The sequence below is a fragment of the Humulus lupulus genome, chromosome 3 (genome assembly GCF_963169125.1).
Source record: "Humulus lupulus chromosome 3, drHumLupu1.1, whole genome shotgun sequence".
Taxonomy (NCBI): domain Eukaryota; kingdom Viridiplantae; phylum Streptophyta; class Magnoliopsida; order Rosales; family Cannabaceae; genus Humulus; species Humulus lupulus.
In genome coordinates, this window is record NC_084795.1 from 277,466,082 (window position 1) to 277,487,133 (window position 21,052).

General features: G+C 32.2%; 1 protein-coding gene across 4 annotated transcripts in view; it reads left to right on the forward strand.

The window, feature by feature from the left end:
- Nucleotides 1-7,978: 7,978 nt before the first annotated feature.
- LOC133824447 (serine carboxypeptidase-like 7) overlaps nucleotides 7,979-21,052 on the forward strand; it is a 29,083-nt gene continuing 16,009 nt past the window's right edge. For 2 of the 4 annotated variants that reach the window (XR_009888530.1, XM_062257334.1), the window contains exons 1-10: nucleotides 7,979-8,281; nucleotides 8,365-8,510; nucleotides 14,187-14,263; nucleotides 14,502-14,624; nucleotides 14,768-14,870; nucleotides 15,521-15,558; nucleotides 15,695-15,796; nucleotides 16,135-16,221; nucleotides 17,217-17,381; nucleotides 17,494-17,565. Coding sequence is in view for 3 of the 4 variants with exons in the window: in XM_062257334.1 (XP_062113318.1) it covers nucleotides 8,133-8,281; nucleotides 8,365-8,510; nucleotides 14,187-14,263; nucleotides 14,502-14,624; nucleotides 14,768-14,870; nucleotides 15,521-15,558; nucleotides 15,695-15,796; nucleotides 16,135-16,221; nucleotides 17,217-17,381; nucleotides 17,494-17,565 (1,062 nt within the window). In the remaining variant the exon portion in view is untranslated. The remainder of the gene's footprint in view (nucleotides 8,282-8,364; nucleotides 8,511-14,186; nucleotides 14,264-14,501; nucleotides 14,625-14,767; nucleotides 14,871-15,520; nucleotides 15,559-15,694; nucleotides 15,797-16,134; nucleotides 16,222-17,216; nucleotides 17,382-17,493; nucleotides 17,566-21,052) is intronic. The other 2 variants (XM_062257331.1, XM_062257332.1) reach the window with 2 other exon arrangements.

Here is a 21,052-nt window from a genome sequence, read left to right on the forward strand (position 1 = left end):
CCAAGGTTTTTATGTTAATTTTTCACATGATGAGTGTAATGTTTTAAATCAAAATGGTGATATTATTCTCAAAGGCTCTCGTTCTTTGGATAATTGCTACACTCTCACACAAAACTTCACATGTCATGCATCTTCATCAAGCTTTAATACTACTGACTTGTGGCATGAAAAACTTGGTCATATAAATTTCAAAAACCTGAAAAAGATTGCTAATGCAGGTCTCATCCGTGGTATACCCAAGTTGGGTAAAGAATCGCTTGGTAAGTGTGAATCATGCCAATTGGGAAAACAGTTGAAAATTTCCCATAAAGCATTGTCTGATGTTAATACTTCAAATGTGTTAGAATTATTGCATATGGATATCATGGGTCCTATTCAAGTTGAAAGTATTAATGGCAAGAGATACATTTTTGTTTGTGTGGATGATTTTTCTAGATTTACTTGGGTAGATTTTTTAAGAGAGAAATCAGATACTTTTGAAGCTTTTCAAACACTATGTACAAGATTAAGAGTTGAAAAAAATTGTAACATTGGAAAGATTGTACGAATAAGGAGTGATCATGGTAAAGAGTTTGAAAATTCTGTTTATGATGATTATTGTAAAACATTTGGAATTTTGCATGAATTTTCTGCTCCCAAAACCCCTGAACAAAATGGGGTAGTGGAACGGAAAAATGGTACCTTGCAGGAAATGGCCAGAGTTATGCTTAACAGCAAAAAACTCACAAAGAAATTATGGGCAGAAGCTATTAATACAGCTTGTTATACAATTAATCGTGTTTTTCTGCGCCCAGGTACAAACAAAAGTCCTTATGAAATCTGGAAAGGTAGAAAACCCAATGTTAACTACTTTCATGTTTTTGGATGTCTATGCTATATTCTTAGAGATCGTGAGAATCTAGGAAAATTTGATGCTAAGAGTGATATGGGAGTTTTTCTTGGTTATTCCACTAATAGTAGGGCTTATCGTGTCTATAATATGAGAACCCAAACTATTATGGAATCAGCTAATGTGGTTGTAGATGATTTTAAAGATTTTTCTGAGTACTCCCATGAGGAGGAAATTGACAGGCTCATAGATGTGGCGGATCCGACAACACAGCTTTCGGAGGGGACAACAGCCACTGCTGACGTATCAAATGACAAGTCTGTCGAAACAACAACAGGGCAAACAGAGAAGGAAAATCCAGTTATTTCCTCTGACTCCGTTCAAAAAGAACCATCAACCAGAGTAAAAAAGAATCACCCTTCTGACCTTATTCTGGGAAATCTTGAAGAGAGTATGGTCACTCGAAAGAGGTATGTAAATTTGGTTAAATTTGTTTGTTTTACCTCCTCTTTGGAACCTAAAAATGTGAAGGAGGCCTTAAATGATGAATCATGGATCAATGCTATGCAAGAAGAGTTAGATCAATTCGCAAGGAATGAGGTATGGATTCTTGTCCCTAGACCGAGTCATACCAATGTTATAGGTACAAAGTGGATATTTAAAAACAAAACTGATGAATTTGGGACCATAATAAGAAATAAAGCTAGATTAGTTGCACAGGGGTACACTCAAGTTGAAGGAATTGATTTTGATGAGACATCTGCCCCTGTTGCAAGACTTGAATCCATAAGATTATTACTAGCTATTTCATGTGTTCTTGGTTTTAAATTGTTCCAAATGGATGTAAAATCCGCATTTCTAAATGGTGTTTTGAATGAGGAAGCTTATGTGGAACAACCTAAAGGGTTTGAGGATCCTTACAATCCTAATCATGTTTTTAAATTGCAAAAAGCTTTGTATGGGCTAAAACAAGCCCCACGGGCTTGGTATGAGAGACTAACTCAATTTTTGGTCTCAAAGGGATACAAGAGAGGGGGAGTAGACAAAACACTGTTTATCAAAAATGTTGATGAAAATATTATGATAGCACAAATTTATGTTGATGATATAGTGTTCGGTTCTACTAATGATTCTCTAGTGCAGGAATTTGTGAAACAAATGCAGGAAGAGTTTGAGATGAGCATGTTAGGAGAACTCAATTTCTTCCTAGGACTTCAAGTAAAGCAGTCTGATGAAGGAATTTTTATTTCACAAAGCAAGTATGCAAGAAACCTTGTGAAAAGATTTGGACTCGATGCATCTAAACCTGCTAAAACACTCATGGGTACCACGGTCAAATTGTCTAAAGATGAAAATGGGAAGAAAGTTGATCCAACCCTTTACAGGAGTATGATTGGGAGTCTCCTTTACTTAACTGCAAGTCGCCCTGACATAAGTTACAGTGTTGGAGTGTGTGCTCGGTTCCAAGGGAACCCCATGGAGTCTCATGTGACTGCTGTAAAAAGAATTATTCGTTACATCAATAATACTCTTGACTTAGGCATTTGGTACTCCAAAGAAACAAATTCTAACCTTGTGTGTTATAGTGATGCAGATTGGGCAGGAAACACTGATGATCGAAAAAGCACAAGTGGTGGTTGTTTTTACTTAGGAAACAATTTGGTCTCCTGGCATAGTAAAAAACAAAACTCCATCTCCTTGTCAACAGCCGAAGCTGAGTACATTGCTGCTGGAAGCTGTTGTACTCAACTTTTGTGGATGAAACAAATGTTGGCAGACTATGGGTTTGATGTTAAAACTTTAACCATTTTTTGTGATAATACAAGTGCTATTAATATCTCCAAAAATCCTGTTCAGCACTCTCGCACCAAACATATTGACATTCGTCATCATTTTATTAGGGAACTTGTTGAAAACAAAACATTGATTTTAGAATATGTTGAGACTAACAAACAAATTGCAGATATCTTTACTAAAGCCTTAGACACGGTTAGATTTGATTCCCTCAGGAAATCCTTGGGGGTTTGTTTTATTTGAAATTGCCAATAAATTGATTGTCTTGCCTTGCATATGTGTTTTTGTAAATCTCTTGTCCTGATTGGAAGAAATTTGATGAGCATATTTTTTTTATTAGAGAATGATCGTTATAAGTCCTATACTTTGTTGGAATGGAAAACCATATTTGAAAAATTATAGTTCATCCAATTTATATTTGATCAAATCATTATCTTTGTATGAGCATTCCTAATCCAGTTTCTTTTTCAGGCTCCATTTTGGAAAAGTGCTACCTATACTGATGTGTGAAAGCCGACACTGAGTAAGTTGGTACCAGGTAATTAGCAATTATATTGGAGGATACTCTACCAGCGTAAAGGGCTACCATCAGTATAAGAGTTATAGCCTCCATTTTGGTTACAATTGGAAAAAGGCTAAAAATCGCCAAATATGGGCAATGACCCTAGCTTTAAAAGGCCAAAAAGAAACGCCAAATTGCTTACACTTGCACACACATATGCTTGTTCTAGACTGTGTAAGATGGTTGTAAGACTCATACATATAATGAATTGTCTCAAATATGTTTTGTGTGTGGTATGTTTTTCGAATTATGGTCTCTTAGTATTTGAAGTATAACTCATTTCTCTAATTTGTGAAAAATATGGTTATCTTGTTTCTTCTGAACAGGACTTGGGATTTACATGGACACATATGGTAAGGCATTATACACTTTATTTTCGGCAATTCTGTAATAAAAAAAAATAATAAACATTTTGAAAAAGAAAATCTGTTATCTACCGTGTATTTTAAAAAAAAAAAGGGGTTGAAAAATTATTTTTGCAATTTATTTGTTTTGTCTCAATATATTCTAAAAATATTCAAAAGTTTCCAATTTTGAGGTGTGACAGAATTTGTGTTAAAAAGGGAGATTTTTTGGCATTTATCTCTAAAAATCCGGTTACCCGTTTTTGGTTACCCAATCTTGAACTTGCCTCATTTGTGTTCCGAATACTGTATATATTCGGAGTCCCTTGGTTGTTTTATGATCAGTGTTTTCTTGTTAAATCTCTCACATATAACCAAAGTGTTTAGGGTTTCTTTCTTTGTGTGTTTCACTTGTTTTTCTCTTAGCAGCCATGAAGACTCGAGGCCGTGGTTCATCTTCCAAGTCTGTGAAGTCTCAGCAGGAGACACTTCCTGTATTTGTTCCCACTGCCACTCCTTCGGTCCCAGCATCAATTCCTACTGTCTCTCCTACTCCAGGCCGTCGTTCTAAAACCACAGCAAGAAAGAAGGTTCTTGCTCTTTCGGGTCCTATCAGTTCATCTGTTCTTGGTGCTTCTAGCAAAGGAGTTACGTTCCCGAATTTGGATGCTGAGCAAATTCCTGCCTCTCCCAAAGATCAAATAAAAGTCAAACCGGCCTTGGCAACTAGTCAGTCCAAATCAATTTCTACTGAAGATGTGTCTGCTCCATCTGATCATGACTCTGAATCCTCACTATCTCCTGATGTGTTGACACCCAAGGCAAAGGGCAAACGTAAGTCCAAAGTTGTTGGGTCGAAGAAAGGGAAAAAGGCCAAAGTGACTAAATCTAAAGGTACCAGTTCCATCTCTGATTCATCTCCTTTATCTCATTTTAAATTAAAGGCCAAAATCAATCCTCCCCCATGCACCTCATCGGAGGATGTCTCTCCCGAGACGGAAGACTCTCAGCCTGAGTTGGATCCTTCTTTGACCGAGCCTAATCCTAAAGTTCCTCTTGATAATTTGGCTGAGGAGACTGACTCTGAAGAAGACCCATCTGAAGCCTCTCCAGTTGCATCGGACCCAAAAGGCACCACTCCTTTGGCTTTTCCTGAATTGTCATCCAAACTTGATAAGCAAAAAGGTGCTCCTGCCCGTACCTCAGGTTCTTTCAAAGCTCACTCTATTACATTCTGTTTTAATGATAATGAGAAGAACATGCAATTCTATGACCATCGCCATTTTATTAGTGAGCGAAATTTTCTTTTTGCTCCTCATCGTGTTTTTGGGGTATTGCTTACTTTAGAGGAAAGAGGTTGGTTGCGATCCTTGTCTGGTTTTGATGGGTTTGTGCCTCGGGTTGTTAAAGAATTCTATGCAAATTTGAATGATGAATTATTAGACCAATCTTCTTTCATGTTTCATAAAGTTTATGTTAGGGGTCTTTGGTACAATTTTAGCCCGTCCGAAATTACTAAGGCTCTCAATCTCGTCCCTGTGGAGATTGATGATTCTATTGAGTTTGCAAAGGATCAAGTTTTTTCTGAACTGGTTGGTCAGGCTATGGTGTGGGAACCAAGCACCTCTCTTCGTGTCACCGATCTCACTCATGGAGGAAACTCAGCGCCAAATTCTTGCTTCATTGGCCTCTCTCCATGCATCCAGCTCTCCTGCCCCATGATAATTTCGGTTCCCTTGATCTATTTTACTATTGTTAGTTGTAAAAGAACACTTCATGTGTCTTTCTTTTGGTTTCATTTCCTTTTGGTTTCTATGTTTCTTTGGCATTTTTTTCATACAATGAGGGGGAAAGAGTGACTCTATTTTTGGTACTTTGATTATGTTCACCTGCTGGTTATTATTGGTTTCTTTCGTTAACTGTGCTTTGGTTATCTTACGCAGGGGGAGTCATTTTTGTTTATTTTGTGACTCTTATGGTTTTAAGCACTTACTTGTGTTTTGCAGGGATCTTTTAAAAAATAGATATTCCTTGTCTATAAAATTGCCAAAGGGGGAGATTGTAAATCCTAATTGGCATTTTTATAGAAATATCTTTTTTTTCTTAAAAAGAGAAAATGGTTGATTTAATTGTTTCCTTTTATTATAATTTTCGGAAATATGTGTTTTCCTTTTATTATAATTTTCGGAAATAGTTGTTTTCCTTTCTTATATTTTTCGGATTTGATTGGAAAATATTTGGTTTCCTTTATTCCATTTTTCAGAATCTCTCTTTCCTTTTGTGTGATTTTTGGTCAATAAAATGCTTCCTTATTTAGCATATATTGCCTCTTTTTGTTTATAAAGGAAACAAAGGTTATTGCAAATATTCGGTACTTACCCAAAGTTATTTTGTGGATTATTTACTGACATATTTTCGTGCAGCTCAAGGATTGCAATCAGGAAACTGGTTTTTAATATCATTAATTATTGTTTCCTTTTTGAGCTTGTTTTGATCCGGCACAGGTCTGAGCTGTTCCCACCGATATCGAATCTGTCGGATCAGCATCTTCTAAATAAGGCATCTCTTCATCAATCAAGATTAACTACTGTGATTCTTGCCTTTATTAGAAGAACTCTTTCTCTGCCTTTGTGAGCACGAAAAAGACTCTATAAATAGGGCTATAAAGGCAGTGAGAAAATGAACTCTTTGGTGCATTATTCGTGAGCTTTATTGTAATATTTGAGAGTTCTCCTTTTGTTTTCAAGATCATAAGTATTCATGTGATCTTGTTGAATTATGAGTGATTAGTGTTTAGTGGTGAGCTTATACCATGTTCATGAGTGAATACACATTGTAATTTGAACACAGCGTTTGTAGTCTTCGGGAGAAGATCTTTTTCAAGCCTTGCGTCGGGAGGATGCAAGCACTCGCTGACCATTGAAGGGAGTTCAAGTGGTTGAGCGTTTCAATCAAAATCAGATTAGTGAAGAGAAGTACAACAAGTTGCGGCAAATCTCAAGAGGGAGTCTTGTTTTGTTTAAGTCAATGTTTTTGTACTTGTGATTCTTTATTAATTGGTTTTATTCTCTGGGCGTGGCCCCAAGGATTAGGTTATCCGAAAGGATTTCTGAACCTTGTAAAAATTCGCTGTGTTCTTTATTGTTTTTGCACTGTCTTTTTATTGTGTTCAGTTTCTGTCGTGACAAGTTTGGCTTCTGTCCCGACAGAACTGTAATCTGTGTAAACAGTTAATTACCATTCCGCACTTTAATTAATTTACTTGGTTTAATTAATTTGGTAATTACTAAAAACGGAATTTCAAATGCTATACTTTTTACCTTATTATTTTATTATTATCTTATAATGTCAACAATAAAATATAAAAAAAAATGATTAATTTTTGTATATTTTTAATAAATATCAAATTAACATTAATGAAATATCAAATTTTACAATTATACATTAGAGTATAATACTAAAACTTATGTGGAATATATAATCAAACGAAAATATGAAAATTATAACCAATTGATTAAATTTATTTGAGTAAGGGGTCAGCACCGAAAAAGAAAAGAAAAAGCATAAGCAAGAACTCAACAAAGCTACAATTCATGGCGACTCAATCTGTTCTAGTTTTAATAATTATTTACAAAATGACTCCTCATAATTTAGATAGCTAGTCGAAAATTTAGACAGGTGGTCGAAAAATTTAAACAGCTGGTCGAAAATTTTAGAAAAATTTAGACAAATAATTAGACGGATACTATTTTATAAAAAATTATTAAAAATATGCCAAAATACATAACCACTAAAAAGAAAATATTTTCACCAATTTTTCGTATGAATAATTTATTGTCTATGAGAAAAAGACAGATGTATAAAGTGTAAAGACTCGTAAGGAAACGAAAGAGTTGTACTACTCTTATCCTATCCTATGTTTTTAAACATACACCACGTGTATGGGTCACTGTCCTACTCCTATCCTATATTTTGAAACAAAACTAGAGTCCTTTCTCAAGCTCCCATAGCTACAATACAAAAAACACATAAATAAACAAAAAACACAAAATCCAAATATATATAAACACATAAATAAACAATACAAAAAACACATTATTTGGATAATTGAGCACAACTATTTTATAAAATAAAAATTACATTTATTTTTTTTAATAAAAAAAACTTAATATAAATAAGGTTTTTTGGCAAAATAATGTTATTTTGCTCTTTAGTCTAATTTTAATAATTTTTTACAAAGTAAATTCTCATAATTTAAATAACTAGTTAAAAATTTAAATTAGACAACTATTCAAATTATAGATAAATATTATTTTACAAAAAATTATCATAAATATCCCGAATTGCAAAATCAATTAATAAAAAAGCTATTTTAACCGAATTCTGTATAAATAATTTATTGTCTATGAGAAAAGGACAAATGTATAAAGTGTTAGATGTTGTTGATGAGTAAAAAGTTGAGAAGACATAATAATGAATGAAAAAAGCAAAAAGACTCGTAAGGACACGAAAGAGTTGTTTCGACCACAACTTACACCACGTGTCCTATCCTATGTTTTCAAACAAAACTGAGTCCTTTCTCAAGCTCCCATAGCTACAATCCATGGCGACTCCACCTCTTCTTCTTCTTCTTCTTCCTCTGCTACTCTTCTTTCTGTTACAGCCCTGCACCTTACAGCTTGTGCTGTCTGCCTCCATAGTCAACTATCTCCCTGGTTTTCAAGGACCTCTGCCTTTTCATCTTGAAGCAGGGTACGTAAACTTTACTATATATATATATATATAGATATACTATATATGAATAGTGAAATATGTATATTTATATAAATATATAGGTATATCGGAGTTGGTGAATCGGAGGACGCCCAGCTTTTCTACTACTTTGTAAAGTCGGAGAGAAGACCAGACAAAGATCCTCTGTTGTTGTGGCTCACAGGAGGCCCTGGTTGCTCTGCTTGGTCTGGCCTTGTCTATGAAATAGGTAACTATATACCCAAATATATATATATATATGTATATGTATATATATTAGTTGCAGGAGAACAGAGAAAAAGAAGAAAAGAAGGTCTTTTTATTGAAATTGAATTGTATTAGAGAATGAACTGAAAAGGGTCTTATTTTAGGAATGGTTATAAGTCGTTACAAATTTAACTAATTTAACCAACTAAAACTAATTAACTAAAGAGAGACTTTGATTTCAACTCTTGCTTACTTAGAAGTACAAAGTGTTATATTATTTCATATAATATAATATTATATTAAATAATGTTACAAAATGAGATTTGTCACACCTTATAACATATTATTGAGAGTCACAAAATTAGACATACGTGTATGCCCAAATGTGATATATTTTGGAGTTACAAATTTGTAACTCCCAAATATTACCCAATAATGTGTATATTATATGTTACACATTTGAGATTGAATTTCATAAAGTCATTATAAAATATGGCTGTTGGAGATATATGATTTTAAGCTCAATAATGTGTTTTGGGAGTTACAAAGTCATTTAGGAGGGTTTGGAACCGTTTGGAACAACAACACATTTTCAAGTGCTGAAAATGGGCTGTGGCCGCGGCCACTGAATGATGGTGGCCGCGGCCTGGGGGATAAAGAGCAGTGGCCGCGGCCACTAATGTCCCTTGTCGCGGCCACAGGTGCATTTCAGGCCAAATTTTCAGTTTTTTTCCAAATGTGTTGAATGGTTCTAAAAACCCAAATAACTCACAAATCTCAATTTTAATTTCATACTAATCCAACTAAACATTGGTAACAGCCATGGGGGTTAGTGAAATTTGAAATCCAAAGGGTATCTCAAACTCTATAAATAAGAGTCTAATGCTCACTTGTAAGACACACAATTTTCCATCCACAAAGCACTTGGCTGGAAAATATACAAAAAGACTTGATAATTCCACAGAGCTATTTCCTGGAGAGATCTCTTAGTGCTTAGAGAATAGGGGGAATAAGCTTTTGGACAAAGGTCTTGAACTTTGTTTAAGTTGGTGATCCCTACTACTCTACACTTTGGTTGAGTGAGAGTTTGTGTTTTCCATTGATCTTTTCTTATGTTGTTCTTCTTGTATTATTAGTGTATTGAGTTTGTAATCCTCTTCTCTTATTCTTATTTACATATTTATTGGTATATTTTGTTTTAGGGTTTTTGTTCTTGTAATTCTCCTCCTTCTCTTATTTCTATTTACTTGTATTTTGAGTAATTGAGTTGTAATATTTATTTAATCAATTGCCTTGTCTATTGTATTCTTTGCATAGAATTGTATTTTTGGTTTTTCCACTTTTCCATTGAGCAATTAAATATATTCTCTAACAATAAAAAGCTTAGTTCCTTTTCAATTGAAGGAGAATCCATAGATATCATATGAGGATCCAACTTTGAAAAGATGGTAAGATAATGTAATGTTCTTCTTTTGTTTTCTTAGAAGATCTAATGGTTTTCTTATAGTGATAGAAATGAAAAGAAAAAAAGTTTATAAATGAGGTTCATTGTTTTCTAATCTCCTTTGTTTTCAAATATAGTGGTTAGATTAGAAGATAATTCAATATGTTGAGTTTTTGTTATATGTGATTAATGTGTAAATAATCTAGTAGATTATTGGGTAATATGATAGCATGTTATAGAATTGTCTTATTATGAGATTAACAGTGCATGCTAATATGATGGATATATGTTGACAAATTATGTGAAATTTCTTTGAGACATAATTATGTTAATATATAAATGTATTTTGATATATACATGAGAATTATCATGATTATTATAATGTGCCATATAATATGATTATTAAGGTGATAATAATATAAATATGTTTATATTATATTTTTTAAATGTGATGAGTTACCATTTATTTGGTAAATAAAGAGAATTATTTGAGAAATTAAATTTCTCATTTAAGTGTTGACCATCTCATTTTATGAGATAAGAAAAGATGAACCTAAAGGGGTTACATCTTTTAATGGTCGTGTCTTGCCATTGCAAGAAAAATGGATCAAGGTGGATTCAAAAATTGTGGGATGACATATTGACTCAATAGACTTATAGTCTAGAGTGTGGTCAAATGAAATATATTTGAGAATTATTTAGTGACAATAATTCTTAAATATTCAGTAAGGAGACATTTCAAAATTGGAGAAGCAATTTTGAATATTTACACCAATAAAGAATTAAAGAGAACTTTATTCATTTTGGTAAAATGTGGTAATATGTTTAAATTAATCTCAATGGGGAGATAATTTTAAGCAAAAGAAATCAAAGTGTTTAAATAAATCAATGAATGTTTATTTTCTTTGATTTAAAGTGTTTTAAAATTGACATCTTCATCTTCATTTTGATTTTGATGAGAAAAACAATGGATGTCAAATTGGTGTTTTCAAAAGAATCTCAAAGAGACTATTAAGAAATACACAAAAGTTGTTTAAGTGATTTTGAGATTATTTAGGCAACTAAAAATGAAAATCCGTGATTATTTGTTTGAGAAATTCTCACATTACATTTGTGTTCACATTTAATTTTGTGAAATATATAAAAGAAAGCAACCAAGTGAAAGTTACTTTCAAATAAGTGTGCCTTGCTTTAGCAAGTAAATGAATCAAGATAAACATTGAGATTTTTTATCTTGATCTATTGAGTGTTTATCATGAAGCTTAAGGACTCATGATGAACTTTGAGAATCATAGGTCTAGATTTATCTTGGAGGATAAATGACTTGTTAGAAATGAAGAGATTTATATTTTAAAGTGATATTTTATTATCACTATGTGAGAAATGTGGGGTGATGCTCCAAAGCTAATCAATTTATTTTGTTGTTAATCAATTGATTAATTTGGTCATCCTATCAAATAGGTGATTTGAATTCCACATTTTAAATCACATTGGCTATATGTGTAAAGAATTGATAAATCTAGACATGCTTGGTGTCTAAAGTTACTATTTGTAATATTTTGATTCAAGAAGGAATCAATTTAAAACATAAAGGAGAATTTTAGAAACAAAGAGATTTCTAGAATTAATATTCAAATGTTTATCTTGGATATTAAACTATAAAATAGTGGGGGTGTTGACTATGGTCAAAATCACTATTTTAAAGAGGTAACTATTTTAATCAAACTATGGCTAGCAACAAAGTTTGAATAAAATAATGAGAGTGTCTAAGTATGCATATATGAGAAAAGAAATGATTCAAATGGAATCAATTTTACATCTCAAGAGATGGGACTTAGACTCCCTAAAGAGATTCACGGTTGATGGTAACCTATCTTAACACAAGTAACCAAACTAGTATTAGGTTAAATAGGTAATAACAAGCCAATCAAGTGAATAGATAGTAGTACTCAAATTTTGTCCCATCTGAGATATGAGTACTAGTGTGTTACCAAAATGAGGGTTAAAACCGAAATGTTTTTTAATAGAACTCAGTCTTGAAAAAACAAGTATTTTAGGGTAACAAAATACTGTAAGAGTTCTACATATATAGACCTAGGGGTGGTGCCGCCCCTCATGAGAATTGGGAGTCATTCTCAAGAAAATTCTATGAATGGAATGTGCACATGGCCATTAATTGTGCAAAAGCGAGACATTGAGGTCTCAAGTGAACATAGCAAATGTGTGTGTGTTATCACCGGTTTGTTATCAAGGGATAGTGGTTCAATGCTTCGGCAACCAAAATTTCAACAAACTTTGTGATAATTACACTAAGGTAAAATTCAAGTCGAAAAACATTTTACTTTATGCACCAATGCAAAGGTTTCTATAGAGAGTGATTATTTAATCAAGTGAGGGAATATTATATTTTAATATAATGTTTGATTGATTAAATAAGTGTTACAAAAAGTGATTATTTAATCTAGTGGGGGAATGTTATATTATTTCATATAATATAATATTAGATTAAATAATGTGACAAAATATGATTTGTCACACAAATGTGATTTGTCACACCTTGTAACATATTATTGAGAGTCACAAAATTTGACAAATGTGTGCGTCCAAATGTGATATATTTTGGAGTTACAAAATCAGTTACAAATTTGTAACTCCCAAATATTACCCAATAATGTGTATATTATATGTTACACATTTGAGATTGAATTTCATAAAGCCATTATAAAATATGGCTGTTGGAGATATATGATTTTAAGCCCAATAATGTGTTTTGGGAGTTACAAAGTCATTTGGGAGGGTTTGGAACTGTTTGGAACAACAACACATTTTCAAGTGCTGAAAATGGGTTGTGGCCGCGGCCACTGAATGATGGTGGCCGCGGCCTAGGGGATAAAGAGCAGTGGCCGCAGCCACTAATGTCCCTGGTCGTGGCCACAGGTGCATTTCAGGCCAAATTTTCAGTTTTTTCCAAATGTGTTGAATGGTTCTAAAAACCCAAATAACTCCCAAATCTCAATTTTAATTCCATACTAATCCAACTAAACATTGGTAACAGCCATGGGGGTTGGTGGAATTTGAAATCCAAAGGGTATCTCAAACTCTATAAATAAGAGTCTAATGCTCACTTGTAAGACACACAATTTTCCATCCACAAAGCACTTGGCTGGAAAATATACCAAAAGGCTTGATAATTCCACAGAGCTATTTCCTGGAGAGATCCCTTAATGCTTAGAGAATAGGGGGAAATAAGCTTTTGGACAAAGGTCTTGAACTTTGTTTAAGTTGGTGATCCCTACTACTCTACACTTTGGTTGAGTGAGAGTTTGTGTTTTCCATTGATCTTTTCTTATGTTGTTCTTCTTGTATTATTAGTGTATTGAGTTTGTAATCCTCTTCTCTTATTCTTATTTACATATTTATTGGTATATTTTGTTTTAGGGTTTTTGTTCTTGTAATTCTCCTCCTTCTCTTATTTCTATTTACTTGTATTTTGAGTAATTGAGTTGTAATATTTATTTAATCAATTGCCTTGTCTATTGTATTCTTTGCATAGAGTTGTATTTTTATTCTCTAACACAAAGTACTTTAATTATATACACCTATATATATATATATAGGAAGCGACTACAACGTATCCTTTTTTTTTGTAACACCGGTGCATCCTTTTTCTATTTCGACACATGAATAGTTATAATCCCAAAAAATTATATGATGATGTACATTATAGCTATCTAGAACATCCTACAAATTTTCAAGAAATTCTGAATAAATTATGGTACCGAAACAGGATCTAAACTGTCTGTTGCACACGTGCCTGATTTTTTGTGTACTCGTGTAATTGACAATTTGAACTCTGTTTTCGGCTTCGTAAACTATTCAGAATTTCTTGAAAATTTGTAGGATATTCTAAATACTGACAATGTACACCATTATATAAAAAATTTGGAATTATATCTATTCAGGTGCCAAAAATAAAAAAAAGGATGCACTGGTGTTGCAAAAAAAGGTGATGCATTATAGTCGTTCCCTATATATATGTATATATTTAGAGAGAGATGACCTTTGACTTCAACTCTTGTTTGCTCTAGAATCAATAAAATGCAAATAGAAAGATGAAAAAATAAGAGTTTTATTTTCTTAAATATGGACTGGTTCAAGATTATTATATCAACTTAATTCTAGTTTAGTCATAAGTGATACACTATGATAGGACTAATTGACAAAAATATATCATCCTTGGTTTGTGTATTTTAGGTCCACTAAATTACAAGATTGAGAAATACAATGGAAGCCTACCCAAGTTGATCTTAAATCACTACTCCTGGACAAAGGTGATAATGCTATATCTACTTTAAATAATGATATGTGCACCAAAACATTACATCAACTCATATGACATTGTTTTTTTAAAATAGCTAGTCTCGTCTTAAATAAATTTGATTGGTTAAATATAACTGTCATCTCAGTTGGTGTAATATTTTGGTGCGCATATCATTACTCATGTATTTTTATTCATCTTTATAAATATTGTAAATATTATACACTTGTATTTGATGGCGTGATGTACAGGTGTCCAATATAATATTTGTAGACTCGCCGGTTGGTACTGGATTTTCATATTCAAAAACTTCATCAGTAAATCACTGGAATGATTTTAAACAACTGGATGACCTTTTTCAATTTTTCAAAAAGGTACATGTAATTAAACATCTTGTAGTATTCTATTGCATATTATTTATTTGAAGGAGAGTTGTTCGGTATATTACCTAATGTTAAATCTGTCATTTACCTTTAAAATCATATTATTAATATTTGAATTGTAAATACTCATGCAGTGGCTTATTAATTATCCAGAGTTTATCTCCAATCCTGTTTATATTGCTGGAGATTCTTACGCTGGGATGATTGTCCCTGCCCTTTTCCAACTAATCTCAAATGGTATGAAAAATCTTCAACTATAAATAATAGGGTAAATACTAATTTGGTACATTGTGTTTTATTGAAATATATACTTGGCACTCTATATTTTCAATAATGATCATCTAGTACCCTGTTATTTGCAATTTGACATATTTAGTACCTTAGACATAAATATTATCAATATGACCAAACTGTTATTAATTATATAAGAGTTTAAAATCAAATTTAATTACTTAATTATATGATAGGTTTGTCATATTGTTAAAATTTATTATTCAAATTTGATTTCAGGGTATCAAATATATATTATATCAAATTACAGGATATTAGATAAGCATTATTGAAAATATAAAGTACCAAGTTTGTATTTGGATAAAACACATGCTATCAAATGACTATATAGCCTAAATAATACTTAAAGAGTAATACTACATATACTACTAATTTAGAAACAAAATATGCACATTATAATAAGTCCTTAATATAAAAAATTTATTATTTTAATGTGAGACTCTCACATTTAAATGATATGATTGTAAATAATGGCATATCATAGTATGCATATTTTTTGTGTGTGAAATAGGTGTGTTTGTATTGTTTCATAATTAAAACACAATGGCAAATTTGGAGCACTAGAGCTAATAATCACTTAAAATCTTGCTATGCAGGGATTAAGGAAAGCACCATACCATCTATAACTCTAAAGGTTATCAAGTTATTATTATTACATCTATTGAAATATTTTTCTTTCATATTGAAAAAAGTTTTTTTATGAAGGTTAAAATGTGTCAAATTAATTTCTCAAAAAAAAAAAACTCAAATTAATGGTTTAATTTTTTCAGGGATACATACTTGGGAACCCTCTAACAGATCATTCAACAAACCAAAATTACAAAATCCCATTTACACATGGAATGGCACTTATTTCTGATGAACTCTACAAGGTGAATGGTTAAATATAATTAATTATTAAAAAGCATAGTTGTGGAATATAGTTTTATAGTATTCAAAGTAAGATTATGTAATTATATAAATTTATATATAAATATAAGAGTAATTGGTGAAAATAAACTATTTTTGTAAGTCATTTTGCATTCTGGCCTAGTTTTGATAATTTTTTTTGCCAAATAACATCTGTCTAAAATTTCAACTAACTGTCTAGAGTGTTAGAGGCTATTTTACAAAAATTTATCAAAACTAGACCAGAGTACAAAATAACTTAAAAAAATAGATCATTTTGCCGACGAACCCTAAATATAAACATTTATTTTTGTTCTTTCAGTCCCTGGAGAATAATTGCCGAGGAGAGCATAAGAACATAGATCCCAACAATACCAAGTGTTTGAAAACTTTCCAATACTACCAAAAGGTAACTTGTACGTACTAAGGAAGTTGATGAGTATGATATCTCTTCTATATAATAAGTGTGTAGATTATAATTTTTTTTAGTTTTACCGGTTTTTTATTTTTTTTTAATGTTAACTTTAACGAAATATTCTTATATTTAACATAATATTCTTATATTTAAGGGTAGTTTGTAAACACTTAAATAAAATAAAATAATTAAATTAGGATATTTTTGAAATAATTTACAATGATAATTATTTAAAAATAAATAATTAAACAAATTAAAATATAATATTTTTGAGATATTTTACAATGATAATTATTTAAAAATAATAAATAAATTATTTAATTAAATTATGATATTTATTTAAAATTTATACGACATTAATATAAATTTAATAAAAATAATTAATAAATTCTATAAATAAAACTAAGCAAATAATTATCATTATCATTATAAATATCATATTTTAATTTGTTTAATTATAAAGATAATGATAATTATTTGCTTAGTTTTATTTATAGAATTTATTATTTATTTTATTAAATTTACATTAATGTCATATAAATTTCAAATAAATATCCTATTTTAATTAAATAATTATCATTATAAAATATCTCAAAAATATCATATTTTAATTTGTTTAATTATTTATTATTTTTAAATAATTATCATTGTAAAATATCTCAAAAATATCTTTTTTTAATTTTTTTAATTATTTATTTTATTTTATTTAAGTTTAAGTGATGTTTACACATTACCGTTAAATATAATAATATTTCATTAAAGTTAACATTAAAATAAATAAAAAACCGTTAAAACCAAGAATTTGCTTTATCTACACACTTATTATATAGAAATAGAAGAGATATAGTTCAACTGACACAATTTTAGGTTCACCACTCGATCAAACACAAACTAGATTCAATGGTCAAGATTAGGTTCCTTCTACGTTTGCAAAAGTATTTGATACTTGGTATTATTATTATTATTATTATTATTATTTCTATTTATAGTGCATTGCAGGAATTCATGAAAATCATATTCTAGAACTGGATTGCCCTCGTGATCGTTCTCTAAAACCTCATAAAATTAGAAGATGGTTTAATCAAATGAATTCTCAAGTGTTTCTCCTTTTTGATGATGATGATGATTCACCATTTCCTCCATTCGGTTGTCGAGTAAGTGGAAAATCGATCAACTTGACTACTACACACAGTACATATAATATTTGTTTAAGTCCAAACTCGATCTCATATACTAATAACTCATACGTTTTCTGGGTATGTCTAGAACTATGATCACCAGCTTTCTCGTTATTGGGCTAACAATGGTGATGTTCGCAAAGCACTTCACATAAGAAAGGTATGTGATCGTTCTTTGTATGATTGTCATCTTCTAGTTATGTCAAGTAAGCATCACCATTAGATTTCACCAACTATATCATCTAACTAGCAACAAAGACTATTCTTTCGAGTATATATATAGAATTGTACATGTGTTGTGTCCACAACACTACTACAAAAACATCATTTTATGACATTTTTTTGGGGCGCTCACCTAGATGTGAGTCCTAAAAGCAGCTCTTGGACTTTTTAGGACTCGCAACGGAGCGAGTCCTAAAAACTATGTGTGTCCTAAAAGTTTGATTTTTTTTTTTAACAAACATCTCCTGGACTTTTTAGGACTCGCAATTTTCCACGAGCCCTAAAAACTATGTGTCATAAAAGTTTGAATTTTTTTTTAACAAACACCTCTGGGACTTTTTATGACTCGCAATTTTCTTTTAGGGTTCGCACTATGTGTCCTAAAAATTTGAATTTTTTTTAACAAACACCTCCCGGACTTTTTAGGACACTCATTGGGAGTCCTTAAAGAATTTTTTTAGGACACACAGTGCGAGCCCTAAAAACTTATGTGTGTCCTAAAAGTTTGAATAATTTTTTTTAACAAAAGTTTTATCATTATTTATTAAAAAAAACAAAAAAAATCACTCAGCCCCTTTTTCTCTCTCTCACTCTCCTCGGTTCCCTCTCTCTCTGTCCCAAAGTTCATTATCTCTCTCCCTCTCTTTCCTTGCGTCGTCTCTGCCAGGGCCGAACGCCCGTCGACCACCGCCACACACCAGACCATCCGACGCGCCGTCCCCCGAAACCCCCAACCCTCGAAGATGGACACCTCACGCACGACCTAAGGCCCTCAACTGGGCACTTGAAGTTCTGTCGTTCATGGGTTTCTCCCAAACTTTCTGAGCACTTTCCGGCCACCTCGAGCCACCACGAGCTGAGCCACCACCACCACCATACTCCTTGCTTCTTGGGCTTCAAAACCCACTAAAAAATCAGATTCAATGGTCACTGGAGTTGGAAGTCAATGCTCGTCGGAATCCATGGTGATTTATGAACCTTCAAGCGTAGATCCGAGCTTTTTTGAGCCATTTCAAACTAAACCACCGCCACCACGACATTTCCCTTGGCTTGGGCTTTAAAACCCAATAGTTTGTTTTCCGAACCACCACCTTTGAATTCATATAATACAAGACTAGATATTTAATAATTATATTATTATAAATTTAAATGTTTTAAAATATTATTATGATAATAATATATTCCTAATTTTTTATTAATTATATTAATATGAATTCAAATATTATAATAATATTTAATATAATTAAGACTAGATATTTAATATTTATTATAATAATAATATATAATACATAATCTTAATTTTCATTAAAAAATATTATTTATAAAAAGTGTGTAGCTAACGAAATTTTTTAGTTTTAACGGTTTGTTTTGTTAACTTTAATGGAATATTATAAATATTTAACGGAACATTTCTTTAAAACTAACTAAAATAGATATTTATTAATTATATTATTATACTACATATATAATAATTATATTAATATAAATTTAAATTTAAATTTAAATTTAAATGTTATAAAATATTATTATTATAATTATATATATTACAAGACTAGATATTTAATAATTATATCAATATAAATTTAAATGTTATAAAATATTATTATGATAATAATATTGTTAACACCGTTTTTCGTCAAATAGTGAAAGAAGAGCACGTAAACAATAACTGATAATGGCCAATTGAAATAAAACAATACAGACACACGATTTTTACGTGGTTCAGCAGTTAAATCTGCCTAGTCCACGAGTCTCTGTTATTAATACTCAAGATTATCTCTAGGAATTCTTCAGGAATGAATTCTCCAGAGTTTTCTCTCAAAGATCAGAATTTCGGTCCTTTACAATGGTGCATGGCCTCTCTATTTATAGAGAAGGTTGCAGAATACTATCCCACATATTTTGGGTAGTTACTCTTTTTGTATAAATAAAATAAATGGCTTTAAATGCCTGTAATCAGATATAAAAGGAAATGTCCCCTGAAGACCAGGAGACGTATAACTGACCAAATAATATCCCACGATTCTAGGGGATTTACAATAATAAATGAGGATTACATCTCGTATTTATAACACTTGTAGATATTCAAGGTGGTTATCGCGTATCTCTAAGGCTTTAGCTTCCCAGGTTTCCCGTCATCTATCGAGCTAGAAACATCTCCCGAGGCCACATGGCTTTCGAGATCGTATGTACGTCGAGCTCGGGACCTCTGATCCGAGGTCATCCCTGGAGATGAATGCTTCCCCGGAGCCATCTTTCGAGATCATGAATATTTCGAGGTCACCATACTCGAGGTCGTCTATGTCCTGCAGGCTCGACATACAATCCTGGAGCATGTTTCCAACCTTGTGAGTCCACTTACTTGCGAATTCCAACTTTCGAGGTCATATTTTACATAGCTCGAAATCTGGGTGTAACATCTTGCCCCCTCAAAAGTATTTGTTCGAATCCTAAGAGAAGGAAACTTTTGAACTACTTTATTTAAGAACTGTACCATCACACTTTTGAAAATGGACACGCGTCAGCTGGGTATTGCTCATTTTTGGTACTTGAGTACTTTGGAAACATACCCACGATCATCCGTCTGCCACCTTTTCGGCGCCATCTTGTCATTGATCCCCATCCGTCCGATCTAGCAAGGATTTCATTCAACGCCCCGGATTAATCCCCCTTTTTCCATCTATATATACGAGACCCCATTCTTCATCTTCATTTTTACCTTCATTTACCAAAAGCAAGAAAAGAAGAAAAAAGAAACCAGAGACCTCCTCATAACGTTTCTATTCTGTGCATGTTTTCTCGGCCAAAGAAACAAAGAAACCCCGGTCTGTTCGAGTCCGTGAGTTCTTATTTGCAACCTCTTCTTCAATCGACAATCTCTCTGCAATCGCCATTAGTGTGTAAGTAAGCAATCTTTGTTTTCCATTTTGCCAGTTTTTTGCTCATACTGTTCTTGCTGTGTATGTGTATATGCTAGTTTACATCCTTAGCACAATATGATAGGAGGTTTTGATCCGATAGGCTCTTGTGCTTTTTAGACTTTCATACTAGATTTACATCACTGGCTTATACCCAGTTTTCATATTTGAGTGAGGTTCCTATTTTCTGGGTTTTGAAATTTTTAGGCGACGTTTCTTGTACACTGAGTTTTCGGGTAAAAAACATGGGCCTTGATAAATGCATGAAACCCAAGGTTGCCTTTCCTGGTTAACCGCCACTTTCTTTTCCCTTGATTTTCGGGATTTTCAAAAAATTATCCACGCTCCTTTCTTTTTCGTGGAACGCACGCCCTGACTCTTCAATTAGGGTCTTAATATTTAGCTTGCTTTGCTCCTAAACCCCGAGCTCGTAAGTTCGAGCTCGGAACTCTTGCATGCATGGCCCTCACCATTTTTTCTTTCTCGCTAGATGTCACAGAATCTGGA